The sequence below is a fragment of the Ixodes scapularis genome, unplaced genomic scaffold (genome assembly GCF_016920785.2).
Source record: "Ixodes scapularis isolate PalLabHiFi unplaced genomic scaffold, ASM1692078v2 PGA_scaffold1__304_contigs__length_218370807, whole genome shotgun sequence".
Taxonomy (NCBI): Eukaryota; Metazoa; Arthropoda; class Arachnida; order Ixodida; family Ixodidae; genus Ixodes; species Ixodes scapularis.
Genome location: NW_024609846.1, coordinates 171,354,387 through 171,375,661, shown reverse-complemented (window position 1 = coordinate 171,375,661; position 21,275 = coordinate 171,354,387). Strand labels below are relative to the sequence as shown.

The 21,275-nt window shown below is 42.7% G+C and overlaps 1 protein-coding gene across 5 annotated transcripts in view; it reads right to left on the bottom strand.

Annotated features, from left to right (window-relative positions):
* Positions 1-21,275, bottom strand: part of LOC8039553 (basement membrane-specific heparan sulfate proteoglycan core protein) — a 430,543-nt gene that overhangs the window by 55,320 nt on the left and 353,948 nt on the right. For 4 of the 5 annotated variants that reach the window (XM_040222261.3, XM_040505271.2, XM_040222262.3 and 1 more), the window contains 11 exons: positions 19,684-19,888; positions 17,856-18,137; positions 17,132-17,295; positions 15,667-15,784; positions 11,967-12,115; positions 9,362-9,479; positions 9,101-9,281; positions 6,579-6,676; positions 3,147-3,419; positions 2,640-2,738; positions 1,476-1,661 (listed from right to left, as the gene is read on the bottom strand). In XM_040222261.3, the coding sequence (XP_040078195.1) occupies positions 1,476-1,661; positions 2,640-2,738; positions 3,147-3,419; positions 6,579-6,676; positions 9,101-9,281; positions 9,362-9,479; positions 11,967-12,115; positions 15,667-15,784; positions 17,132-17,295; positions 17,856-18,137; positions 19,684-19,888 (1,873 nt within the window). The remainder of the gene's footprint in view (positions 1-1,475; positions 1,662-2,639; positions 2,739-3,146; positions 3,420-6,578; positions 6,677-9,100; positions 9,282-9,361; positions 9,480-11,966; positions 12,116-15,666; positions 15,785-17,131; positions 17,296-17,855; positions 18,138-19,683; positions 19,889-21,275) is intronic. The other variant, XM_040222263.3, reaches the window with a different exon arrangement.

The window sequence follows — 21,275 nt, the reverse complement described above, 5'->3', positions numbered from 1 at the left end:
GTTGACAAATCACAATGGCATTATGGGACTAAGCTCAGGAGGCAATGTACATCGGTCTGAAAAGTAAAAACACTAAAAATGGCGTACAAACAACAATCTACTTGCCTTTTGACCAGATCCCTGGATGTAAGCAAGGAGAAAAGTGGTTACACAGGTCAGTAGAGACTTAACAAAACCAAATCGAGACTAACAAATGGAAGAGTGTGAACTAAAAACTTTGAGATAGAATTGAATATCAATAAAATATTCCTTTCAGTAATCTCATCAAATCAATTTTACTTGTGTTAAATATTTAATTTAATAGTTTCTATCAAACAATAAAGATGCATGAAAACCTCTCCAATTTATTACCTAGTTAGGTTCCCAAACCACCTCCTCTCACTTGCTGATGATTGAATAGTAGTATTTTGCACGTGTAAGAACACATTAAAATAGCAACCATTATTTTAACCCTGGAGAGTGGGGACAAGGAGGACAGCACAACACAACACGCAGCAAACCCTCGATTGTTTCTGAAATAGTTTTCCAAAAAAAAATACAGCCAACATTGTAGTCTATTCCTGACCAAGTTACATTTATAAAATGCTTTAAATCCCACATATTCACCCTGAAACTTATTTAGATATAATTGCAGAAGTTGCACCTAAATGTGTTGAATACAATTTTGGGGTTCCTACACTAGCAATGCATCAGCACAATGTGGCATGTCTGATAAAACTTCACATTGGCCGCAATTCTACATTTTGGAATAAAAGATCTGTAACATTTACATAACCTGCAATTGGTTTTCCTAAGACACCTGATGCATGCGCACACACAAACCAGTTTGGAAAGGGGAGTCCCTACCAACGTCGCCGCACCGTAGGGAAGCGACGCTTATCGCCACTACTGTAGGTGCCTCACCTTAATGCACCCATGCCACCAAAAAAGTGTACCCAACCAAGTTAATAGTCCGTCCTCGTAAACTTCAAAAATACCCCCAAAAGTATGACGTTTGCATTTATACAACGCAAGGTCGGTTTGCCTTTGAGCTGCAATGACACTGGTTTACGCTGTAGAGGAATTTAGCAAGTGCAGTACTACAGCAAGCCTGTGGTCTTCACCATGCACCACGCAGTAGTGATGCACGACCATACGCCGGTACGATGCTCCTCCATATCGAAACGGGCAGGGATGGGGATTGAACCCACAGTGAGAGCCTTTGCTCCACGTGTTTCGAGCCGGTGTGCGCTAGCCCGCTCGGCCACCGATCCCCCATAAAGATTTATACTCAGTTTTGTAAAATATCTGTTTCGGACACTACCACTACTACCTAACTGAACTGTAGGACTGAAGACAATTATTCGGCTCAAAATTCGAGTGTTATAAATATATTTTCAGCTAGGTTAAAACAAGAGTGCATCCAGCACATTTAGTACTGCGAAACATTGCCAAAAAACTAAACAGATCGGCAGAAGATAGTAATGCAAGCTCACCGATGACGGCCAGCCGTACACGAACGGTGAAAATGGGGTGGCCTTCGTCGGAACCGGAGCACATGTATTCTCCGGCGTCCGATGCCTGGACTCTCGGGAAGTGCAGTATCCCGTTTTCAACGGTGTGCTCGGACATGTTGCCGTCGTGCAGCTTGACCCAGCTGATCATAATTGGTCGCTCGGTGGCTGCAAAGAGAGGTCCGTTTAAATAAAGGGGGGAAACAACGATGCAACAGAACCTGCGAAGTTAATTACATGTTAAACACAAAATACAAGTTAATTATGGTTCCCATGCAAAGGCCTATGAAACACCACAACTTTTTAACAATCAACCCATTATTCAAATGACAAAATATGCTACTTTCCTTTTTACGCTTAAAAATAATGTGAAACTACCTCCTACCAAATTATAAATAGCATTGCAAGAAAGCCTGCTCAACTGCATTTTTATTACGAAAGCTTTCCTTGAGTAGTGTGTGAACAATTGCAGCTGCACATACCGTTGTTATAACACAGTGCATGTTTTATGGGTCGTTTCCATGTCAGAAAATACTCAAAAAGGAACGTCACGAAGGACCGTCAGAAACGAGCGTCGGAAACAAGCATCAGAAATGTGTTACACAATTTTCCCGCTAAATTTAGCAGGAAAATGGATGCCATGAGTTCCAGCTTCCCAGTTTTATTTAGCGGGGAAAATGGGGACTTCTAGGTGTTTGTCCTTTGTGCCATTTTTTTTTTTAAATCTTGTTTTTTGTTTTGTTTTACAGCTTAGCAATGTACTATCGTGGACACAGCTAGTTATAACGTCGCCAAGTGCTTCGGTGCCGTCTGCCTTGTGCCTCGCAGATGACCAAGTTGGCACGTGATCGCAAACTGGAAGAACAATTAATCTCCAAGAGGAATTGCAAAGTGTGATTCCTCTTGGAAAGCATGTGGCACTGGGAGCGTGGAATGGCCCCCGCTCCTGCGTTATAGCCAGCTGCATCTACAATGGTGCAAGGGTGGTGGGACCCAGTCAAGATAAAATTTATTTTTTGTTCCCCCCCCCCCCCCCCCTCAACCTGTAACTCAAAAAGTAACGTTCAATCATTATTTTAATTTTTTTATTAATATGATTATCAAGGCAAAGCAGAAAACTTCGAACGGAGTTTTGGAAGTGCTCACCTTCAACGTGGCAACGCAGTTCGGCCTCTTTTCCGACGGAAGCAGTCACCAGCTTCTGGTCTGCAACCAATGTGGGAACATGGCCTTCGCCCCCGTGGACTGATATTGTGAGAAAAAAATGAGGTGCAGGAGGAAGGCTTATTAATCATCCAGTCACAAGATCTTCGTCTTTCTTCACTTTAGCTCAGGTTCTAGTTCTCAAATGATTTGATTTTAGTGAACTTCTCTCGAATGGCAGCTAGGAAGTACCTCCTGGGCTCACATTCTGACAAAACGTAGCAGGATGTAGCGGGATAAGCATTTTGGTGCAGTTTGGTGCAACAATCGCACACTGAAACTATCACGATCGTCATTGTGAATCTCATCAACATTAGATCATTGTACTATGCTTTTCAGATCCTACCAATATGCAGATGCACTTTAGTTCTTTAACCGAAAAATTTAATTGAAAATAAAGATGCAACATAAAGCTACACTTTACGAACAAAAGCTGTGGTTACAACGCACCAACGACCTGTATCCTCTCCTCCGAAACTCCTCCGTGGTTCCTAGCCTCACACACGTAGGTGCCGGAGTCTGACGGCGCAACGCGACGGATGAACAGCGTGGTGGTTCCGCCCTGGAGTTCCTCCGTGCTGGAGTAGGTGGTGATGGGCTGCTGGAGCCGCCTCCACGACACCGAGGGCTTGGGGTCCCCCTCCGAGATGCAGTCCAGCCGAATCTGGTCGCCCACCCGCACCGTGTACGGATTTTGTTGCAGGATGCGTGCAAACGGTGTGCCTGGATTTCAAGTGCGTGCAAAAAAAAAAAAGCGATGGGACTTACGAAAGTGAACTGACGTTGTGCTAACTACCCGCGATTGAACTGCAGTGATAAGGTTCCAACGTTAAACGACACTGCAACTACTTCGGTGCACAAAAACTAAGACAGCAGCAGCCTGCGGCGGCCCACCTGGCGCGGCCACAAGGAAAGAATGCGACATGCACGAGCAGTAAGTGCTTAATTAAGGCTTGGTTCACACATTTGCGTTTGAGTGTGAGTGAGTGCATTGTAACTGCTTGTCACCAGTTGTTTGTGCATAAAAGTCTCAACCTTGCTTTGTCCTTTAAGGTCAATGCACAAAGCTGACAAAAAACAACAAAAAAAAAAAAACAGATTCGAGGAATGTTTTAGCAATAATAATTAAAGCCATTAAACTTGAAGTTACAAAAAGGAAAAGTATGGTACATAAAACACTTGTTGGAACCAACGCTGAACTACCTAAGCCAACACCATTTGGTTTCTTAACACTGCAAATGGGGTCGGCAAAACGAAACACGTTCGAAACCATGCTGTTAAGTTTGTACCCGATATGTTCAGGTTTTAAGCCTCTGAACTGCGCTTGCTTACAGAAGCAAATGCTCAGATGTTGAGGCCCATTCACACATTTGCAACTTCTTAGGACCGAGTGAGTGCCATAGAACTTCTTCAAATCTTTTATGACGAGAGGGCACCCTGGCGCCACCCATGCGGCGACCCTGGAACTGCATTTCACTAGAGCGAAGGTTTTGCTGTATTTGCGAGGTCAACCGTACATACTACCTATTGGAAATGGTCGTTAATAACATTGACAAAAGTTTTTTGAGTCAAAAAAGAAAGAATGATGCGCAAAAAAATTTGGAAATGTACGGGACCGCCAGGTGTGACCTCTCGTAATAGGAAATTTTGAGAGGTTTTAAGGGGGGACATGGCCTGGGAGGGTCAACTTTTGAACCAATGTCTCAAATTGATTCAAACTTTCAGGGTGAATTGAACCCCATTAGGAGTGATGACATCTAAAGTTTCAGTCTTATCGGCCGACTCTACAACATACTATGCTTAACAAGCTCCAGAAAAAAGTTACTTTATTAGGAAATGTATTTAAGAAAAAAAATAATTGCAATCCACAAAATGTTTGGTTTAATGTGAAGTAGAATACCCATAGTGCAAGTTAAGGCAAAAATTAATTGTAGAAAATGCAACTCTAGAGAAAAACAATAACAGCCAAAAAGAACAAACGATTTTAACAAATTTCTGAGTTTTAAAATATTCAGTTTTGGTCATGAAGAATTTACCTCTTTCAGATTATGAGTACCTTAGAAAATTTCAGTCCAGGACAGCACTGAATGAAATCTTTACACTTTCAAAACGTCCAATGATACATTTCCTCACACCATATTTCCTGCCAAAAAGTGAAACTGAGAAAAATGCATTTAAAGTTTCAACTTTAGGTTTCTTTCTTTTCTGTGGGTCCGAGGTAGGCAAAATTCACCAGGCACATTGTTAGAACCTTCCTCTTTGAGACTTCCCTGTTCCCCTGGCAATAGCTACCAGTTTGTGTTGTTTGTAGGCTCGCTAACTTTTGTAGCAGGCATTCCCTGACAGATAAACTGGCAAGGACTAAGAGGCAAATCACACTGAGAAAGAGCAGCAAAGCAGGAATAGGATCTGAAATGGGAGATACTGTAAAGGGGCTTTACTGAAGACGACACAATATCACGTCACCGGGAAGGACCAATTGTAAACCTTGTTTCAGATCTAAACCAATAAAATTGCTCATACCAAATTTTCAGAATTTTTTCTGTTTCAATGTATCGGGTCCTCCTGGCCATTGATACTTGTAAACTTCGAAAGCTTCTACGGGCTAAATCTAGAGTAAATGGCACTTCCAGTGAGGGTAAAATGTTCTGGCTAGGTTAAATGAGTATGAGCAGCGCTAAATAAAAAACACAAAAAACTTGTTCCCTGCTGACTCGGAGAGCTGCCGACATGTTGAAAATAATTTATTCTGAGATAAATCCTGCATTTTTATAAATGAAAGTTTCTGAAACCATTCTTTGGAAGTTAATAAGCATATAACATATCATTTTTGAAAAAAAACGTTTTTTTCTGAAAATTTTGAATTCCGAGGCCATGTCCCCCCTTAAGGCACACAATTAGAAGCAAGGGCAACGATTATTATGTAGAGCCGTGGATGGTACGAACAAGCCCAGGCAGGCGCGTGGCTCTGAAGACCCCCGGTGCTGTCTAACATGGGAAAAGCAAAGTCATCATCGAGGCTGTTGCGCGAATAAGCGGAATTTGAGCAGCTGTTCGACTTTCGCTCTTACTCCCCACTTGGTCGGCAAACAATTGCCGAGTTGATATTGATAAATAGTAGTAGTGCTCGATAAAATAAAATAAACGCTTGTTGTCACTGATCCCGCAAACTTGTTATTAGATGCCCGAAAACTGATCGCTCAACCTGTCGACCTGGTGGATTTGGTCACGCTTCATTTTGCCTTTTTGTTGCCCCCAGAATGTTTCTATATTCTGCGAAATTCACATGAACTTGGAAACAGCCATTCAAGAGGGGAATGCCGACAAAAGCTAAACAGCCGCTGAAGTCTCGGTGATAATGGTCGAGCTTTCTTCCGATCGACAGTGTGGCAGGCCTTGTAGGCCATGCGCTCGCTTAGGCTTTTTCGTATGGCCCCAGACTGCACTTGGTTAAATTACATAGGCATTTATTCCCCTGTGGCCAATTCAATGTTAGTTTTAAAAATATGTCACCTTTTCATCCACCATATCAAGGATCAGTCTGCAAGATCAATAAAACTTTATAAATTAATAAAATATATTTTCAGATAAGAATGCTCTTTCCCAGGAAGTTAAAAACTGGAATTTAATAGAAAGTACAGTTCTATTTTTTGTTTCACCCGATGGTTTTATTTGAGTACTTTAAAAATGCTTTCTTTTACAGGGCTTTTATTTTTTATGCATATTCAAAAACTGTATCCATTTTTAATATGGTTCTTGATAGAGTGCTGCACAAGTGTTCAAATAAAAAGGCCATGTTTATAGCTTTCCTTTGTACATGTGAACAATATTATACCGTTATAGTAGTACATTCTTCCTAGACACTGGGTGGGCTGGCCCTACCTTTCATCTTCAGTGTCGCCTGGGCTGTCACTTTGCCCATTGCATTCTCAGCAGAACAGATGTATGTGCCTTCTTCCTCTCTTGTGAACTTGTTAAACCTGAAATACATGATTGCATTTGCAATTTCATCATGCTACCCTAATATCCTGAGAGATATCCCACCTAAAATCGAGAAAAAAATCGGCTGAAAATAAGGAGAAAGCAAACTTTCAGTGTGTAATAAAAAAAAGTACAAAAAAAAATGCTAGCTTTAGATTTTATGACCTGCAAAACTTGTGATTGCAGGGAGGGAAAATGAACAGTCAGCAATGTTCGCTTATATCCCATCTTCGTGAAGTAACACCATTTCTTCCAAGGTCACCATTGAACAACGTCCTGCAATTACTAGAAATGGTCTATCTTTCGTGTTCTTAAAAAAAAAAATAGCAAATCATACCAAAAATAAGGGTGGGTTATCTTTCGGGAGTGGGACCGGACATCTCTTCTAATTTTTTCTTAAATGCTACAATAAGGTAAATCACTCACTTGAGAATGTGAGATATAAGTTTACATATGATTTGCCTTGCACATAGCGCACAAAGCTGGCAGTCTGATTACTCATAATGGAGCTTCTAATTGTAATCCCTCAGATGCCTGCAAGGTTTAGTTTTCATGTCAGTGTCTATGGGGATAATCTGAACTGCTCTCCCTGACTGTGAGGAAACAGCACAAACTAAGGTAGAACAGCATACAAGTGCAAAAAATGTCTGTGCAGTCACTGGCTTCCGAAAGCTTAATCTTTAAAAAAAACATACTTTCTGACACAATTCAAACGAAGGCTTTTATATATTTATAGAAAAGACAGCACCATCACAAACGAGGGCTTTTATATATTTATAGAAAAGACAGCACTATCACAAATTGGTCATTTGTATAAGCATAACTCGTTTGTCCCATTTATCAAACCTGCGATGAGACTTGAAGTTCATTTCTACAAGAAAACAATTCGCCAAACATTCTTTTAAGATCCCAAGTAAAATAACGCTTAGTTTCTTTATGCCATTTAAACTGCACTTCAAGTGTCTGTTGTTGCAGGTACAGAGTTTGTGGTGAAACCCAGGCTCGGCGATCACAATACTTCCCTCGCGCACGCAGACATGCCCAGTGCAAAATCTCGGCCCAAGTTTCTCCAACTGCAACCCTCCAAAAAAAGACTGTACTTTCACATGGTTCGTCAGTACTAGTCGGCGTACACTTCACACTGCTCACGTTTGCTAACTGCCTCTTTTCTCGAATTCTCTCCTCTTCACCCTTTCCCCCAATAGATTTTAATCTCGCTCCCTTCTTTCTGGATAGCCAGTGTGTCCTCTCAATTTTTCCCCCTCTTCCATTACCCTTTGGGAGTGGAGATAGCAGAGACCCTCCTAGACAGCAGGGACGCAGTGGAGAGATTTTTTTATGTTGGCTACCGGATATGCTAGCATGGGACACGGATTGAATGCAAGGGTTGCATCGGCGCTTTTCTGGAACTCGTCTGCAATCAACCAGGACACAACTTTCAGCCAAACGCCGACGCAGCACCCGCATCCAGTCTGTGGCTGACACGAGCCTCCAATAGGCCAAGTAAATAATACCCCTTTCAAAAGTGCACGCTCAGTTCGGGTCAAGAACGAGTGCTGCGTCAGCGTACAGTGCCATATGGCCTCATTATCAAGGTGTTGCAAGGACTGTGGGTGTGCAGCACCAGTAAGACCTGAACATTATCGTTTTAACTAAAATACTACATACAAAACTTTTCTTACAAACAAAAGTTTTTAAAAATCAAGATTTAAAAAAAATGAAAAACAAATCAGATTTGGGTATTTGATTTAAATCAGATTAATTTGATTGAAATCGGCATAGTCTGGAAAAAAGTGATTATTTATCACTAGCTGTATTTTTAAACATGGCAAGCTGATTGATCGTCCTGTCTGGATACCGAGATTATGGGGAAAAATATGACTGTAAAATCAAACTTTTAAAGTACAATTTAATGAACACACTTTATTGATGTGAACTACACCATCTAAAAGACAAGAAGTACAACATTTTTGTTAACTAAAAAGCTTATAATTTCCTTTTTTTTTTTCATGTTCTCATTTGCTTTCAAAAGGACATTACTTTTTATGTTCTAGTTTCTTTCACATTCTGATTTGTTTGCCGAGGACATTATGTAACCGACGAATGAAGTCAAAGAAGGTACAAAAAAAGCACAATGCCGATTTGCTAGTACCGCTTTTTGTTTGTGGTCAACCCACTATAAATCATTCTCGCTTGACGATTATTTGATTTAAGTACAAAACAAATGCACACAGAAAGCACAAAATGTTAGACACACTAAATAAAACAATATTTTTGCAAATGATATTTGAAGGAAAGGTTTGATTTAAAACGTCATAATAAAACTGCTGGGATCTAAATCTCAATTTTTAAATCATCTTTTTATTCTCCCCCCTGGTTACAAATCAGGGTTCTGTTATGAAAAACCCGAAATCCAGTCTCACCTAAGTATTCCTGGGCTAGACAGTTCAGTGCTCGGTGTGAACGGACTTCCATCGGCTCTGGTCCACTCTACGGACGGAGTAGGTATTCCGGCGGTAGGTCGGCACTGAAGCACGGCGCTGTCTCCGTGATGGATCTCCGGGATGGTCTTGGGGTAGATTTCCACCAAGGGGACTTCCCTGCCTGCAAAGTAAGAGGACGGCAAGGAAATCTACTCGTGCCAAGGGAAACTGCCACAGCTAAACGAACGAAAAGAAACTTACGATCGACTTCCAGCACTGCCGTAGCCTGAGCCATGCCCTCCCTGTTTTCAGCACGGCAGACGTAGTGGCCACGGTCTTGAACGATGGTTTGTTCAATCACTAGCACGTCGTCTTGCACCTTAAAAAAAATCAATATGGTTTTGGCTAGTGTTGATTACTTCCATTTTGATAGCCTTTAGAATTCATTGTAAATTTGTTCTAGGCACATGCCTAGATGCTAACTATATTAATTGAGCGAGTAGTAACTGAATGGGCTGTCCATCATGCCACGACAATTAGGGAATCTACAATTATCAATGTGAAGCCCTTGCAAACCACAATATGCCTACACCATGCTGGTCTTTTGTGTACGGCCCTTCACCAACAAATAGAAAATGTATGAATGCAACGCTTCTCCATCCTGCTATCCTACCACAGTTTAGAATCGCATAAAACCATAAGAATACAATGCACCTTTCCCCAATCCAGGCTGAAGCCCCATAGCCTAGCAGCACTTAGTACATGTGCATGACACGATTGCTTGACACAGGGACTAAAAGAACCACTGACGCTCCTGAAATATTTTTTTTTTTTTGTTAGACAATTTATTTTGGTGTCAGAAGACTACCCAATTAATATTTTGCTACAGAGTCACGCATATTTTTAATAAAGCCAAAAAACGTAATTGCTAGAAACTGAAACCTGCGCACAGAGGTCAGAGAAGTATAGAGGAGAGAGTGAGCGGCGGAAATCACGCGGGTACACCCGACCGTGCACTTTTTAATGCAAAAGCATTGACTGTCCCATGGAGCGAGCCGACGTCATCAGTTGGAAGCGCGGAAACGGCACCTAGTTTCCCTGATCCCAAAGGTCCCATTGGCTAGTGCACGGCGACGATGCTCCCATTGGCCGCTGCGTGCGTCAGTTTCGATGATTGCCGCCAGATGGCGCTGCGTATCCGTGCCGCCAGTGCGCCGATAAAACTAACCACCGCAGTTGAGTATTTGACCGCAGTGCCCTATCCTGTATAGACGTTGAGTGGCTACATGCAACGTTTCATCCATGACATCCCTAGCTCTTGAGTTACTACCACATCTCAGAGCCCCCTACTCGTCCCGCAGTCGTGGCCGAGTGGTTAAGGCGATGGACTAGAAATCCATTGGGGTCTCCCCGCACAGGTTCGAATGCTGTCGACTGCGCAAACATTTTTTCTTTTTTTTAAGAAGACAGATGGGATGGCAATCGATGTGAGCACGGACGCCGGACAAGGCTAGACCCCAAGGAGCTTCGCCCCCAAAACCTCGGCAAGCATCAATACCCTGTCAGTGTCCCTTTAATGGACTATAATAAAAGCAATGAATTTTGTTTGTCAGTGAGGTCCGAAAAATATTTGAGGTTTTATGGCTTGTCAGACTCTTGGGAAAGTCTCACGTGCACAATATTTAAAATTTTAAAGGCTATAGGGTCATCCTCCCGAAAACTAAACATTAACGTAAGTGTGAAGTCACTTTCGAATGCCTTCCTCCCATCATTCCTAAAATATAGTTTGCATAGCATCTGGGTGCCCTAAAAACAAATATTTGCATGTTCTCATAATTATGAGCATGTTCTCATAATTGTAACTATTTTTAGAAAAAACAGAGTTTAGATTGCATCCAATGTGTAATTTCAGCATTTGTTTTGTATCTGCCAACTACGACACAAATTTCAAAGAAGTGAACTTCTGTTTTAGCGAAATAAACATTTACAAGTTTGATATTTAAAAAGTCGAACCCCTATATCAGTTCCACTTTATGATATAATCTCGGCATCCAGTGCTACTAGAGTATTTGTATTTTTATGAATTTTTTAAAAGAAACAAGTGTGACCGACCTGAATGTCAGTGGTACTATAACAAAATAGATTCAAATTTATTTAAAAACTTCTGCCAACCACATTCAATTAGTAAGTATGCAGACTGTTTAACACGTTTTATCGAAAGTCTTACAACAAGAGCCATTCACCCTGGGCAAAAACCTAAAATTTTACTACCTTATAAATAAATAGGAATAAAGGCATACCTTTTTGGTATGTTTGGTGCAACGGATCTTTTTTGTGCTATTTTTTTATTATATCTCGATGAGAAATAACTTCCAGTGAAAAAACAGATATATACCTTTCTGTGGTGTGAAATTTATTAATTCGAACTGAGAGTTGTTTTATAAAAAAAGATATTTGCCCGAATGTTCAGTCGTTTAGTGGTCAGTCGTATAACGGCCATTCTTGCATAATAGTTGTATAACAGCCATTGGCATAACGATCAGTTGTGTCACGAGTGAATTGCAGCATGGGTATGTTATTGCAAATATCAATACTGCAAAATAAAAATAATACACTGATAAGCCCAAAAAGAGCCGTGAAATAGCTTTTGCTCATTTTGTCTCGAGTACGTTCCACAACATTTGTTGTTAACAACATAAACAAACATCTGGGAGCTCGGCTGTGTTTTCTATGAAAATGAAAAATGAGTTTAGCTATCGATAACTAAAGTCAATGTTGCCTAATTAACTTTTAATGAACTTAAATGATTCCCCTTGGGGAGAATGACCCTATATACAACCAAAGTTCACCAAGCTTGCAGACTTACAATGTGCCTGTGGGTGAGGTTTCCCCCAACCTTGGTGAAAGTGATCACGGGGGTGGGTGTGCCAGTAGCGATGCAGCGCAGCCTGGCATCCTCTCCCTGCCTCACGGTTTGTCGCTCGGGCTCAATGTGCACAGAGGGAATGTTCCTTCCTGAAAAGTGACAAAAAGGCATTTCTCCACTTGGACAATACAAACAAAAGAACTCCCCAAATGTCAAATTGGTTAAGGTCAAATCTTTTTTTCCATATTTCAAATACAAAAATGTTTGTCCTTTGTTTCCTTCCCCAGGAATTATTATCATCATTCTAGTCCAGCTCACTTGCACCTTTGCAATAATTGCATTATCATCATAACCTTAAAAATGCAGGCTGTTCCCCTAGTCTGGTGGCAGCAGATAAAATTAGTTTGGCCTACTGACATCTAACCCCTGGTTAGCTCAGTTGGTAGAGTGCTCCACTGGAAATGGAGAGGTCCCTGGTTCGATACCAAGATCAGCTGGATTTTTTCGATCGCTCACCAGTCACACAGCTGCGTTTGTAGATTTGTGCTTCGAGATTTGTTCCCCTTGTTCCCCTTCTCCAGGGATTATTATAGTCATTCTAGTCCAGCTCGCCCGCACCCTTGTAATACAGTATAGACCACTTACAATGTAACCGCTTATAGTGCAGGACCGGGTATAACGCGGCTTTTTTAAACCACCGGTTTGCCTCCCATAGAACTCTATGTAATTACATACCGCTTAAAATACAGGTGCGCGAAGGGAAATACCGGTTATAGTGCGGTTTCTGGAGCAGCGCGCCGACCGCGCCGATTGACCCGCGTAGCGAGCACGCTTCCCTGTGCGACTCTAGATGACTAGATAATGGCGCTAGCCGCAACGGTACTCGCGGGGACAAGGATGGCAAGGAGGTTGCTCGAAGAAGTGGGGAGAAGCGGAGAGAGGCTTCAGTTGCCATAGCGACGGAGGGACGCACGCAAGTGTCGTTCACGGCGCGGGGTGTTGGAGCGAGCCCAACCAGCCGTTCGCGCGCGTTGCATGCCGGTGGCGGGCCGGCTTCTTCTATCCGGAAAAATGGCGTCGGTGGTAATCGTCGCCGTCGACGGCATAGTCGAAGCTCATCGTTCCGCATAAAAGCGCCATCCTTGACTGTGAATTTTCGTTGTGTGTCGCTATGATAACCCAGCACGTACTAGAAGGGAAGATCCACCTACTCGTGCGGCAATCTCGTGGCAGCACTCTCAAGACGACAGAAACGCCCGTGTCGTCGTGTTTGTTTACTTCGACTACAGTGGTGCTTTCTAAGCATTCGTGTTTTCGAACATCGCCCGGATTTCTTATTTGGAGCATTTCATGCCTTTTTTGGAGCATTTCATGCGCGTACCGTATAAAGGATCCGAATTTTCACGCATTCTCATCACCGGAGAAAAGTGATTAGGGTTAGCAATCCTGAACGCTCGCAACGTCCGTCCGCAACCCCCGACGCCGTTAAAAGGCTGCGCCAGGCAAAAGTCGCTCATTTCTTTCAAAATGTGTGACACACTTGAGAGAGAAGTGTACCAGTCTGGTGAAATAAAGACTTTCCTCAAACTAAGCTTTATTTTTCATCTAATATAAAATAAATTGTTTTACAAAGGTACGTTGTCTCATGGCATGTATTTTGGCCTGAAAAAATTGATGTTTTGGTTATAGCGCGGTACCGCTTATAGTGCGGATTTTCGCGACTCCCGCGACATACGTTATATGCGGTCTACACTGTAATTGCATTATAATCCATTTATTCCCCAAAATGCAGCTTGGAAAAAAAAATCAGATTTGAGCTTAGAAATTTTGCAGTTAACTCAAAAGCGAGAAGGTCATGACCTACCAGAATATCCAGGAACCATAACTACTTTAAAGGGGTAGTGAAACGAAATTTTAGCGCCGATCTTGTTGCATAAATATGGGCTAGGGACAGGCACCACCTCGGAAATATAAATATTGCGCTGTAAAACACAGGAGAACTAATTTTAAACATAATTAAACGATTTCAAATTCTCATCTGGTGGATGGGGGGAAGTTCTCGTGACATCACTTGTGCCAAAATAGCAGCGCCGTTCTGCGGCAATACGGCGTGCCGGCAGAATTCGCCTAGGCCTGAACGCGTTTGCAAAGCCTTGGCGGAGAAAGCCAAAGCGTATTTGGCCACAGTGAGCTCGTTCTCGTTGCGGCTCTTTGCACGACACGGCCCGAGCATGCTTCTGGCACGGCCGGTATTAGTTGCTGCGAGTCGCGAGCTGCAAGCCGACGTTAAAAAGGATATGTTTGAACTACAAGGGTGTCAGCAAGAGCCACGCAAATGCCAAATACCTGTTCACACTCGGAGCGGACACGCGCGTTTGATCGAAGTGCTGGATTCGCTCTGTTAGACCGCGTTTCGGTAAGCGCTTCTGGACCGATCTTTTACGATTGCAACTCGATACTGACATGACACTCGGCAAAGAAAGGTTAGACCGACATCGCGTAGCTCCCACGAACTGCTATAGCTCGACACTGACGTAGCGTCGAGTCAGAATAAAAATGGCATACTAATAACAGAGTGTACATACCGAATTGCCAAGGTAATCCGTATGGCGTTTATTTGAGCTCTATATCACACAAAACAAGGAGATAGAATCAATGAGAGTCCCTTTTCGACGACAGCGTTCGTCACCGCTGTCTCGGAAAACAAGGAGATCCAGATGACAAGGGGAAAATATTGACCTCTGAAATTTAGTTCAGGGATCAAACTACTCATCCGGTAAGGGTCCACAAGGGTCGCGCGGGCATATTCCATTCAGCAGGCCAGCCGGTCATGGACAGACGGTCTTGGCCAAGGACCGCCGGAGCAACGGTGCGCCGAGTCGATGTTGCTGCTAGGCCTACTATATTCTGCCGAGCTCGCTCGGTCGGCAGAATCGTGGCTGTTGTAGCTCTTCTCGTGTGTTTGTGGATCCTGCGTTCTTGATCGTCGTGGTCTGTTTTAAGTACTCCTTCCTTTTTTCTTGCTGGTTGAAGTCGGAACGCACGAGAAGAGCACGAAGAAAAATAAATGTCCGTTGGTGGCCGATACCAAGTAACTGAGCGACGCTGTCGGCCTTGTTGATTTGATCGTAAAAAGTGCCTAAGACAGCTTCGGAGCTGTCGTAGGATTCTGTCGTAACCTGCGCAAAGGTTACGACAATTTCGTTTCGAGAGCACGGGTTTTCTCTCAAATTTGTCGTACGCACTTTTTTCGTCGTGAATTCGCTTTGAGAATCCGGCCTCAGAGCTGGTTTTGTCAGTGCTGCCGTGGTTGCCCACTTGCCGTGGTCCCGTGGTGCAGCGTGCGTGCAGCCCTTGCACATCTCAAACGGCCACGTTGTCACAGGTCGTAAATCGTCGACGCGCCACCAAGTGGCAACGCTCGTAACCACAACATTCACGCCGTAGCCTTTCCCGACCGGCACAAGTGACGTCACGAATGCGCCCAATATCCCAAGACGCATCGCGCTCTCCGATGGCCGATTTTTGAGCGCGCGCCCAATCGGGCCCATCAGGGTGAAAAATATAGCCATCCGTTCAAAATACAAACGCGCGATTATGATTTATGAATATCATTGATCATATTGAACCTATTTCTGACCATAATAGGTGTATTTCAAGTTTCGCTTCAGTATCCCTTTAACTCAAAGGCAGGACTCACGTGTTGTCAGCTGCAGAGGTGCCTGTCCTTGGGCTGTTCCATAACGATTGCTAGCGACACACATGTAGTTGCCTTGGTTCTGTTCGTCGACGTTCAGCAGTGTAAGCACACCTCCAACCTGTTAAAATAAACAATAAAAAAAACTGATCAAATGAGGATACAATAAATATAAACCTAGGCAATAAATCTTGATGAGGTCAATTGCTAAGCACAGCATAAGATTTTTGCCTACCTTCATGAACCCTATGTTTCAGTGAGCATGTAGGGACTTTGCACCTTCCTCATGCCCTCGGTCATTTACCAGAAATTTTCAGCACATGCAAATATGTCACTGAAGATTGCAGGCCAGTTTTGCCAGGAGAGAGGCATTCCTGTACTTCCTTTGCACCGCAATAAAATTACCGTAACATACTTTATTCAAATATAGGTTGACATTTTGTTTTTGTAACCTCTTTAAAATTAGGGGTCAATCTATAATTGTGACCAAAAAAGGTCAACTTTAATAGTGAGCCTAAATTACACCTCGAAGATTTCAGAGAAACTCCCCCACAATGGCTACTTTTCCTGGCACAGGTGTGAAGTAGTGAAGCCTGACATATGTGGCACCGGTTGAAAGCAGCTTAAAGGCCGAACTACAGAATAGTCTTTTGCCAGGCAGATAATCGGTTCCCCGTTTCCCTCTCCATTCACTCTCGCACTCTCCTCCTCCTCTGCCCTCAGGAGTGGATCTGAGCTACTGCCTGCAGAAAAGAGGAGGATCTCCCTTTTGCTTGAATGGAGAAGAGGAATTGAGGGGAAAGTTTCTTCCTTTCTGGCTGCCCGTCGGCCTTTAACACGGCAGCTCTGAAGCAAAGCGATGAAGCTTGGCACAAGCGGTGCAGAGAAAGTAGGGGTTCTAGAGCAGAGGTTCTTAAACATTTTGATCTTGAGGAGCCCCTACCTACCCTAAATGGCAACGGAGGAACCTTTCCCAGTTTCGACATTGATCCAGTAAAGCAGTGCAGAAGGCTAGTGACCTCGTAAATAATAATGCATATACTAGGGAATGTTGAGCTCGCAGCTATGCATCAGTGGGTGGCTCAGATCTGCTAAAATAGTGCTTAAACTGGAGGTGCCCCGTGGAACCCTCCCATGAACCCAGTTGGAGAATCCGTGCCCTCGAGTACCTAAACAAATATTGTTCTACACAGCCACATACACATCGCAGCTGAACCTTGGGAATAAACTTTTCAGATGAAACCTTACACATTATCCTAATGCTCTGCAACTATAGCAACTTAAACGTTGTGGACAACCTACTGGTCTTGCATATAAAATTAACAGTTGTCCTTACAGTACCATTATTGACCTAAAGTTTTTAGTATTAGAAACATTTGTACCTTTCCTAGGAACGGCAGTCTCTCTCGTGTGTCTCGTGGTGTTCCCAAGGAACCCCACGAGCTGAGAGCACGGGCCACCAACTGACCTGATTGGCGTTGTCTGGCATGGGTCCCCCAGAGAAGGACCACGTGATGTTGGGGGTCGGGTGTCCAGTTGCTCGACAGTCAAAGCGCACCGTTTCACCCCTTCGTGCATCCGCACTCGTAGGGTGGATGGTCAGGTGTGGACCATCTCCAGAGGAGGAGTCATCTGAGTGGACAGAAAAAAGGTAATATATTATGAACGGGTTACCAACCGCATAAATTTTCACAATACCAATCTTTATTTTTCTTTCACACACTGCGGCTTCAATATGCAATTATGAGCAATTAACTTAAAAAATTTGCAACAAGTTTTATCTTCTTTTAGGCTAGGGACCCAGGTAGCTAGGCAGGAACCTGCAACTGCACCCAGAACTGCTCCGTAAAATATACTGAACAAAGCATCAAACAAATAGAAAAGTTTATAAAGTTAAGCTCATTCAAACCAAACAAAAAAAAAAAAGCTCCAATTACACCTTTTGTGAAAACAATACAAGAAAATGCATAAAACTATAATCTGGAGGTCTTTCAACATTATGAAGAAGACCCTTTTCAATTTTCCAGCCTTTTCTCCAAGTAAAAATCTTTTTTTGTTGTTTGAATAGTGCGTGCCTCTCCCCTCAAGATTCTTCTTTGGGAGTCTTCGCCGTACTATTTTCCAACCCTTTCCCCATCACAAAGTGCACGCCCAGTCAAAACAGAATGTATGACACGAGACAGAAGACTTGCCCCCTTTGACGAACAAGACGGTCCTGATAGTGTCTGTGCCCATGGCATTGCTGGCCGTGCAGAAGTACTCGGCCTCGTCGGTCTTGCGGGCCGTTGGAATGCGGAAGACGCCGTCGATGAAGGTGGACTCCGGGTTGAGGATGCCGCCCCGGCCCCCGGTCCAAGAGACCTTGGGTTCCGGAAAGCCATCGGCGAGGCAGCGGAACTCCACGGGGTGACCGACGTTGACCTCGAGAAAATGGGGCTCGATGCGTGCCCGTGGAGCAGACTTCTGGTCTTGCCCTGAGGCAGTTGATAAGTTAAAACTCCCATTTACCCAAAGCTGCAGCCACAGGATGATACTACGCTGTGCCGTTCTGCAGTTTTTTGTGAACATGAAACCCCAGAAGTCGTAGAATCCGCCATTTCAAGAGCGACATTGCTTTGGAGCACACTCTTCTGCATGACGTGAACAGGAACTACTCTCTTATATGTTTGCTTTGAGGCATCTAAATTGATTGAGGCAAGTATATGAGTGACAAAAACCATACAGCAATTCGGTAGAGATAGTCCCACAGTCTGAGGTATGCGGTTCTTTACCATGAGCTTTGTTAGATCTATATATGCTTTGAAGAATTATGTTCGATCATGAAGTCCAGTTTAGAAGTTGCAAGGACCATGCAACAATCTAATGCAAATAGATGCTGTAAACAAGGCACTATTTATGAAAACCTAATTTTCAGATCTTTTGTAAATCAAACACAAAATAAGTTGTGAAACAAATTGGTCATGCAAACAAAGTCTTCAATATATAATAATATTACGGAAATTATTATAACGAGCATTAGATGGCATGAATATATGAGTCTGTGAGCCCAATGAATACTCCACCAAATAAGATAAATTAAACATGCCATCAGTCTGAACAACAAACAATAATATGTACTGATAATTTATAATAAAGTGTAGCCGAGTTATATCGAGTCTTCGTAGTTATTTCTTGCTCATGGCCACGGTGGTTATTATAGAATGTACCGAACAATCGCTTGAGCGTGCTTTACTAGAAAGAGCATCACAAAGTTGCTAGATGGTTTGCTTGAAAAGTGAGCCACAGAAGGTAGGCACTACAGTAAAGCCTGGTATGACATATGCAAACACTAATAGACCTTTTGCCTCTCTGGGAAAATGACAAGTGCCTGACCAAAAACCTGAGGCCTGACTCTTTGACTAAGCCTGGGGGTGTTCCTGGTCTGCCATCTCATGAAAGATTTAAAAAATACAAGTCGAGAAAATTTTGGTAATCACTAGCTTAATTGGATCAGATTCACAAGGTACAAACTTTCTTGACACAAAACCCTTATTGCCCAAATCTTAATCTCTCTTAGATATTTAGTAATAACCTCCCCAAAATTAATAATTATTAATTGAAGCAGCAGGGCCCAGAGCAAAACACAATGAGTATTCATTTCTCGAGATTTAACGTTTTGAAAGAGATGTCACAGCTAAAAGAAGCATTCATAAAGAATGTAAGGTATGTAGGTAGGCTTTCCTAAATGAAAAGTTTTACATACATCAAAGATGGTAAGTAATTCATAAAAATTGAAGCATCACATTTAAGCAACTACCCGACACTCCTCTTCTGAAACGCATGGCAAATCCAAAAGTAGAAAGGCAGTTGAAACAGCAAGTAAACCTAGGCAAGCTTTCCCAAATGGCAAAAACATGAACTAAAACCAACAACTGCAGTAAAAAAAAAAAAAAAAAAAAAAAAAAAAAAAAGATTAAAGAAAAGAAGCGCCCCAACAATTTATTTTGGCCAAAATCTGATAGAGTGAAGCAAGTTGCATACCATCCACAACGAGTGAGGCAAGTTGCATACCATCCACGATGAGGACGGCCCTGTCTTGGAACACGCTGGAAACGTCCGAGCCAGTGCAGACGTACGTCCCATTGTCTCCCATGCGGACCTCAGGGATGGTGAGAATTCCGCTGGCCTCTGTGCTTCGGGCAGGCAGGCTGCCCCCCTCCTTGGTCCAGACCAGGGAAAACGGCGCCTGAACAAAATACGGGCTTGGGTGAATATCGCATTTACTTTGAGTAGTCGACCGAATCTTAATAAATAGGGTTCTGCATTTTCAGGGTTTAGTTCTCTGAATTTGGAGGTCGCTTTTTTGTGGGGGTCCTTATTGTTTCTTGGAAACACAAACGTTTTGTCGAAACGCGTTTCATCGACTACTTTTCATGGACATGCGATTTATGAACATACATTTTGTGCACATACATTGCGTGGACAAATGCCACTGCAACAATTCGTCAACAACATATTTTTTTTACTAAGTAGACTGGATTTGTGGCTTCATCTCGTTTGCTGGAAGCATACGGAAACTAAAGCGGAATCGCCCAGGTGGCTTTGATGAAGCAAAAACAAATACTTGAGTCCTAATCCTAGGCTTTCAAACAATCCATGCTATGCATGAACACCCCTTGCTCCACTTGAGGAAACTAATCCCAGGACCGAGCTTGCACCAGGTCTCAATAGAACCACCAAGGGTCCGGCAAGCTAGGCTACCGTCTGGATTTTCGCGACCGAAGCAATGTGCACGGAAAGAAGCTTTCAACGAAACGCCGCAAAGTGTGTTCCCAAAATGATTGCAGGAACCTATCGATAAAACAAGCCGTCAATGAGGCGTCATTTGATGAACTGATTGCCACCGCTTTTTGGGGGAGCGGTTATTTTTTACCACAAATTCTGAGTTTCTCAGTGGCCCTTTTCGACATCAAACAAAAATAATTCAGCGTTTATCAGGGGTTACGTTGAAAGAAACAGGATACGGACATGGGACTTTACAAGCTCCAGGGAAGATGCGTGGGACTCAAATACTAAAAACATCTAGTATTGATAAAAGAAGAAAATGAAAAAGGAGGAGTGTGGTTTCTGAAGAAAACAGCAGCAGTGCAGGCTAGCTGCATTTCGGGTCAACACAAAATTAAACTGCAGATAAAAATTTCTTCCCGTAAAGTTTACATTTTTCTTATCAAAGAACAGTTCCAGTTCCGATTTTTTCAATTCTTTGCCCGCTCTTCATGGGACCAGCTTTGGTAAAATATTGTAACCTTATTTATAAACAAAGTCCTGCACATCAAATTTCCCACAGAGCACCACATGGCTAATCATCATATTCTATATTAGAGATGCAACAAACAAAGAAGTTGATAAAATTAGTCTTTGAAAAACAGCAATCTTCGCAGACAGTAGTAATGTGCAAATAGTGAATTTTAAGTTCTCATTTCTTTTTATTGCCTCTTAAAGTCTAATGAATACATTGGGATGACAAGCAAACAACGCATTTGACATAAAACTAAACTTAGAGATGCCCAGCTATACATAATCAAGGGGATTTGTAAACATTCTTACTATATGCAAATATCTTTTCTCAATCA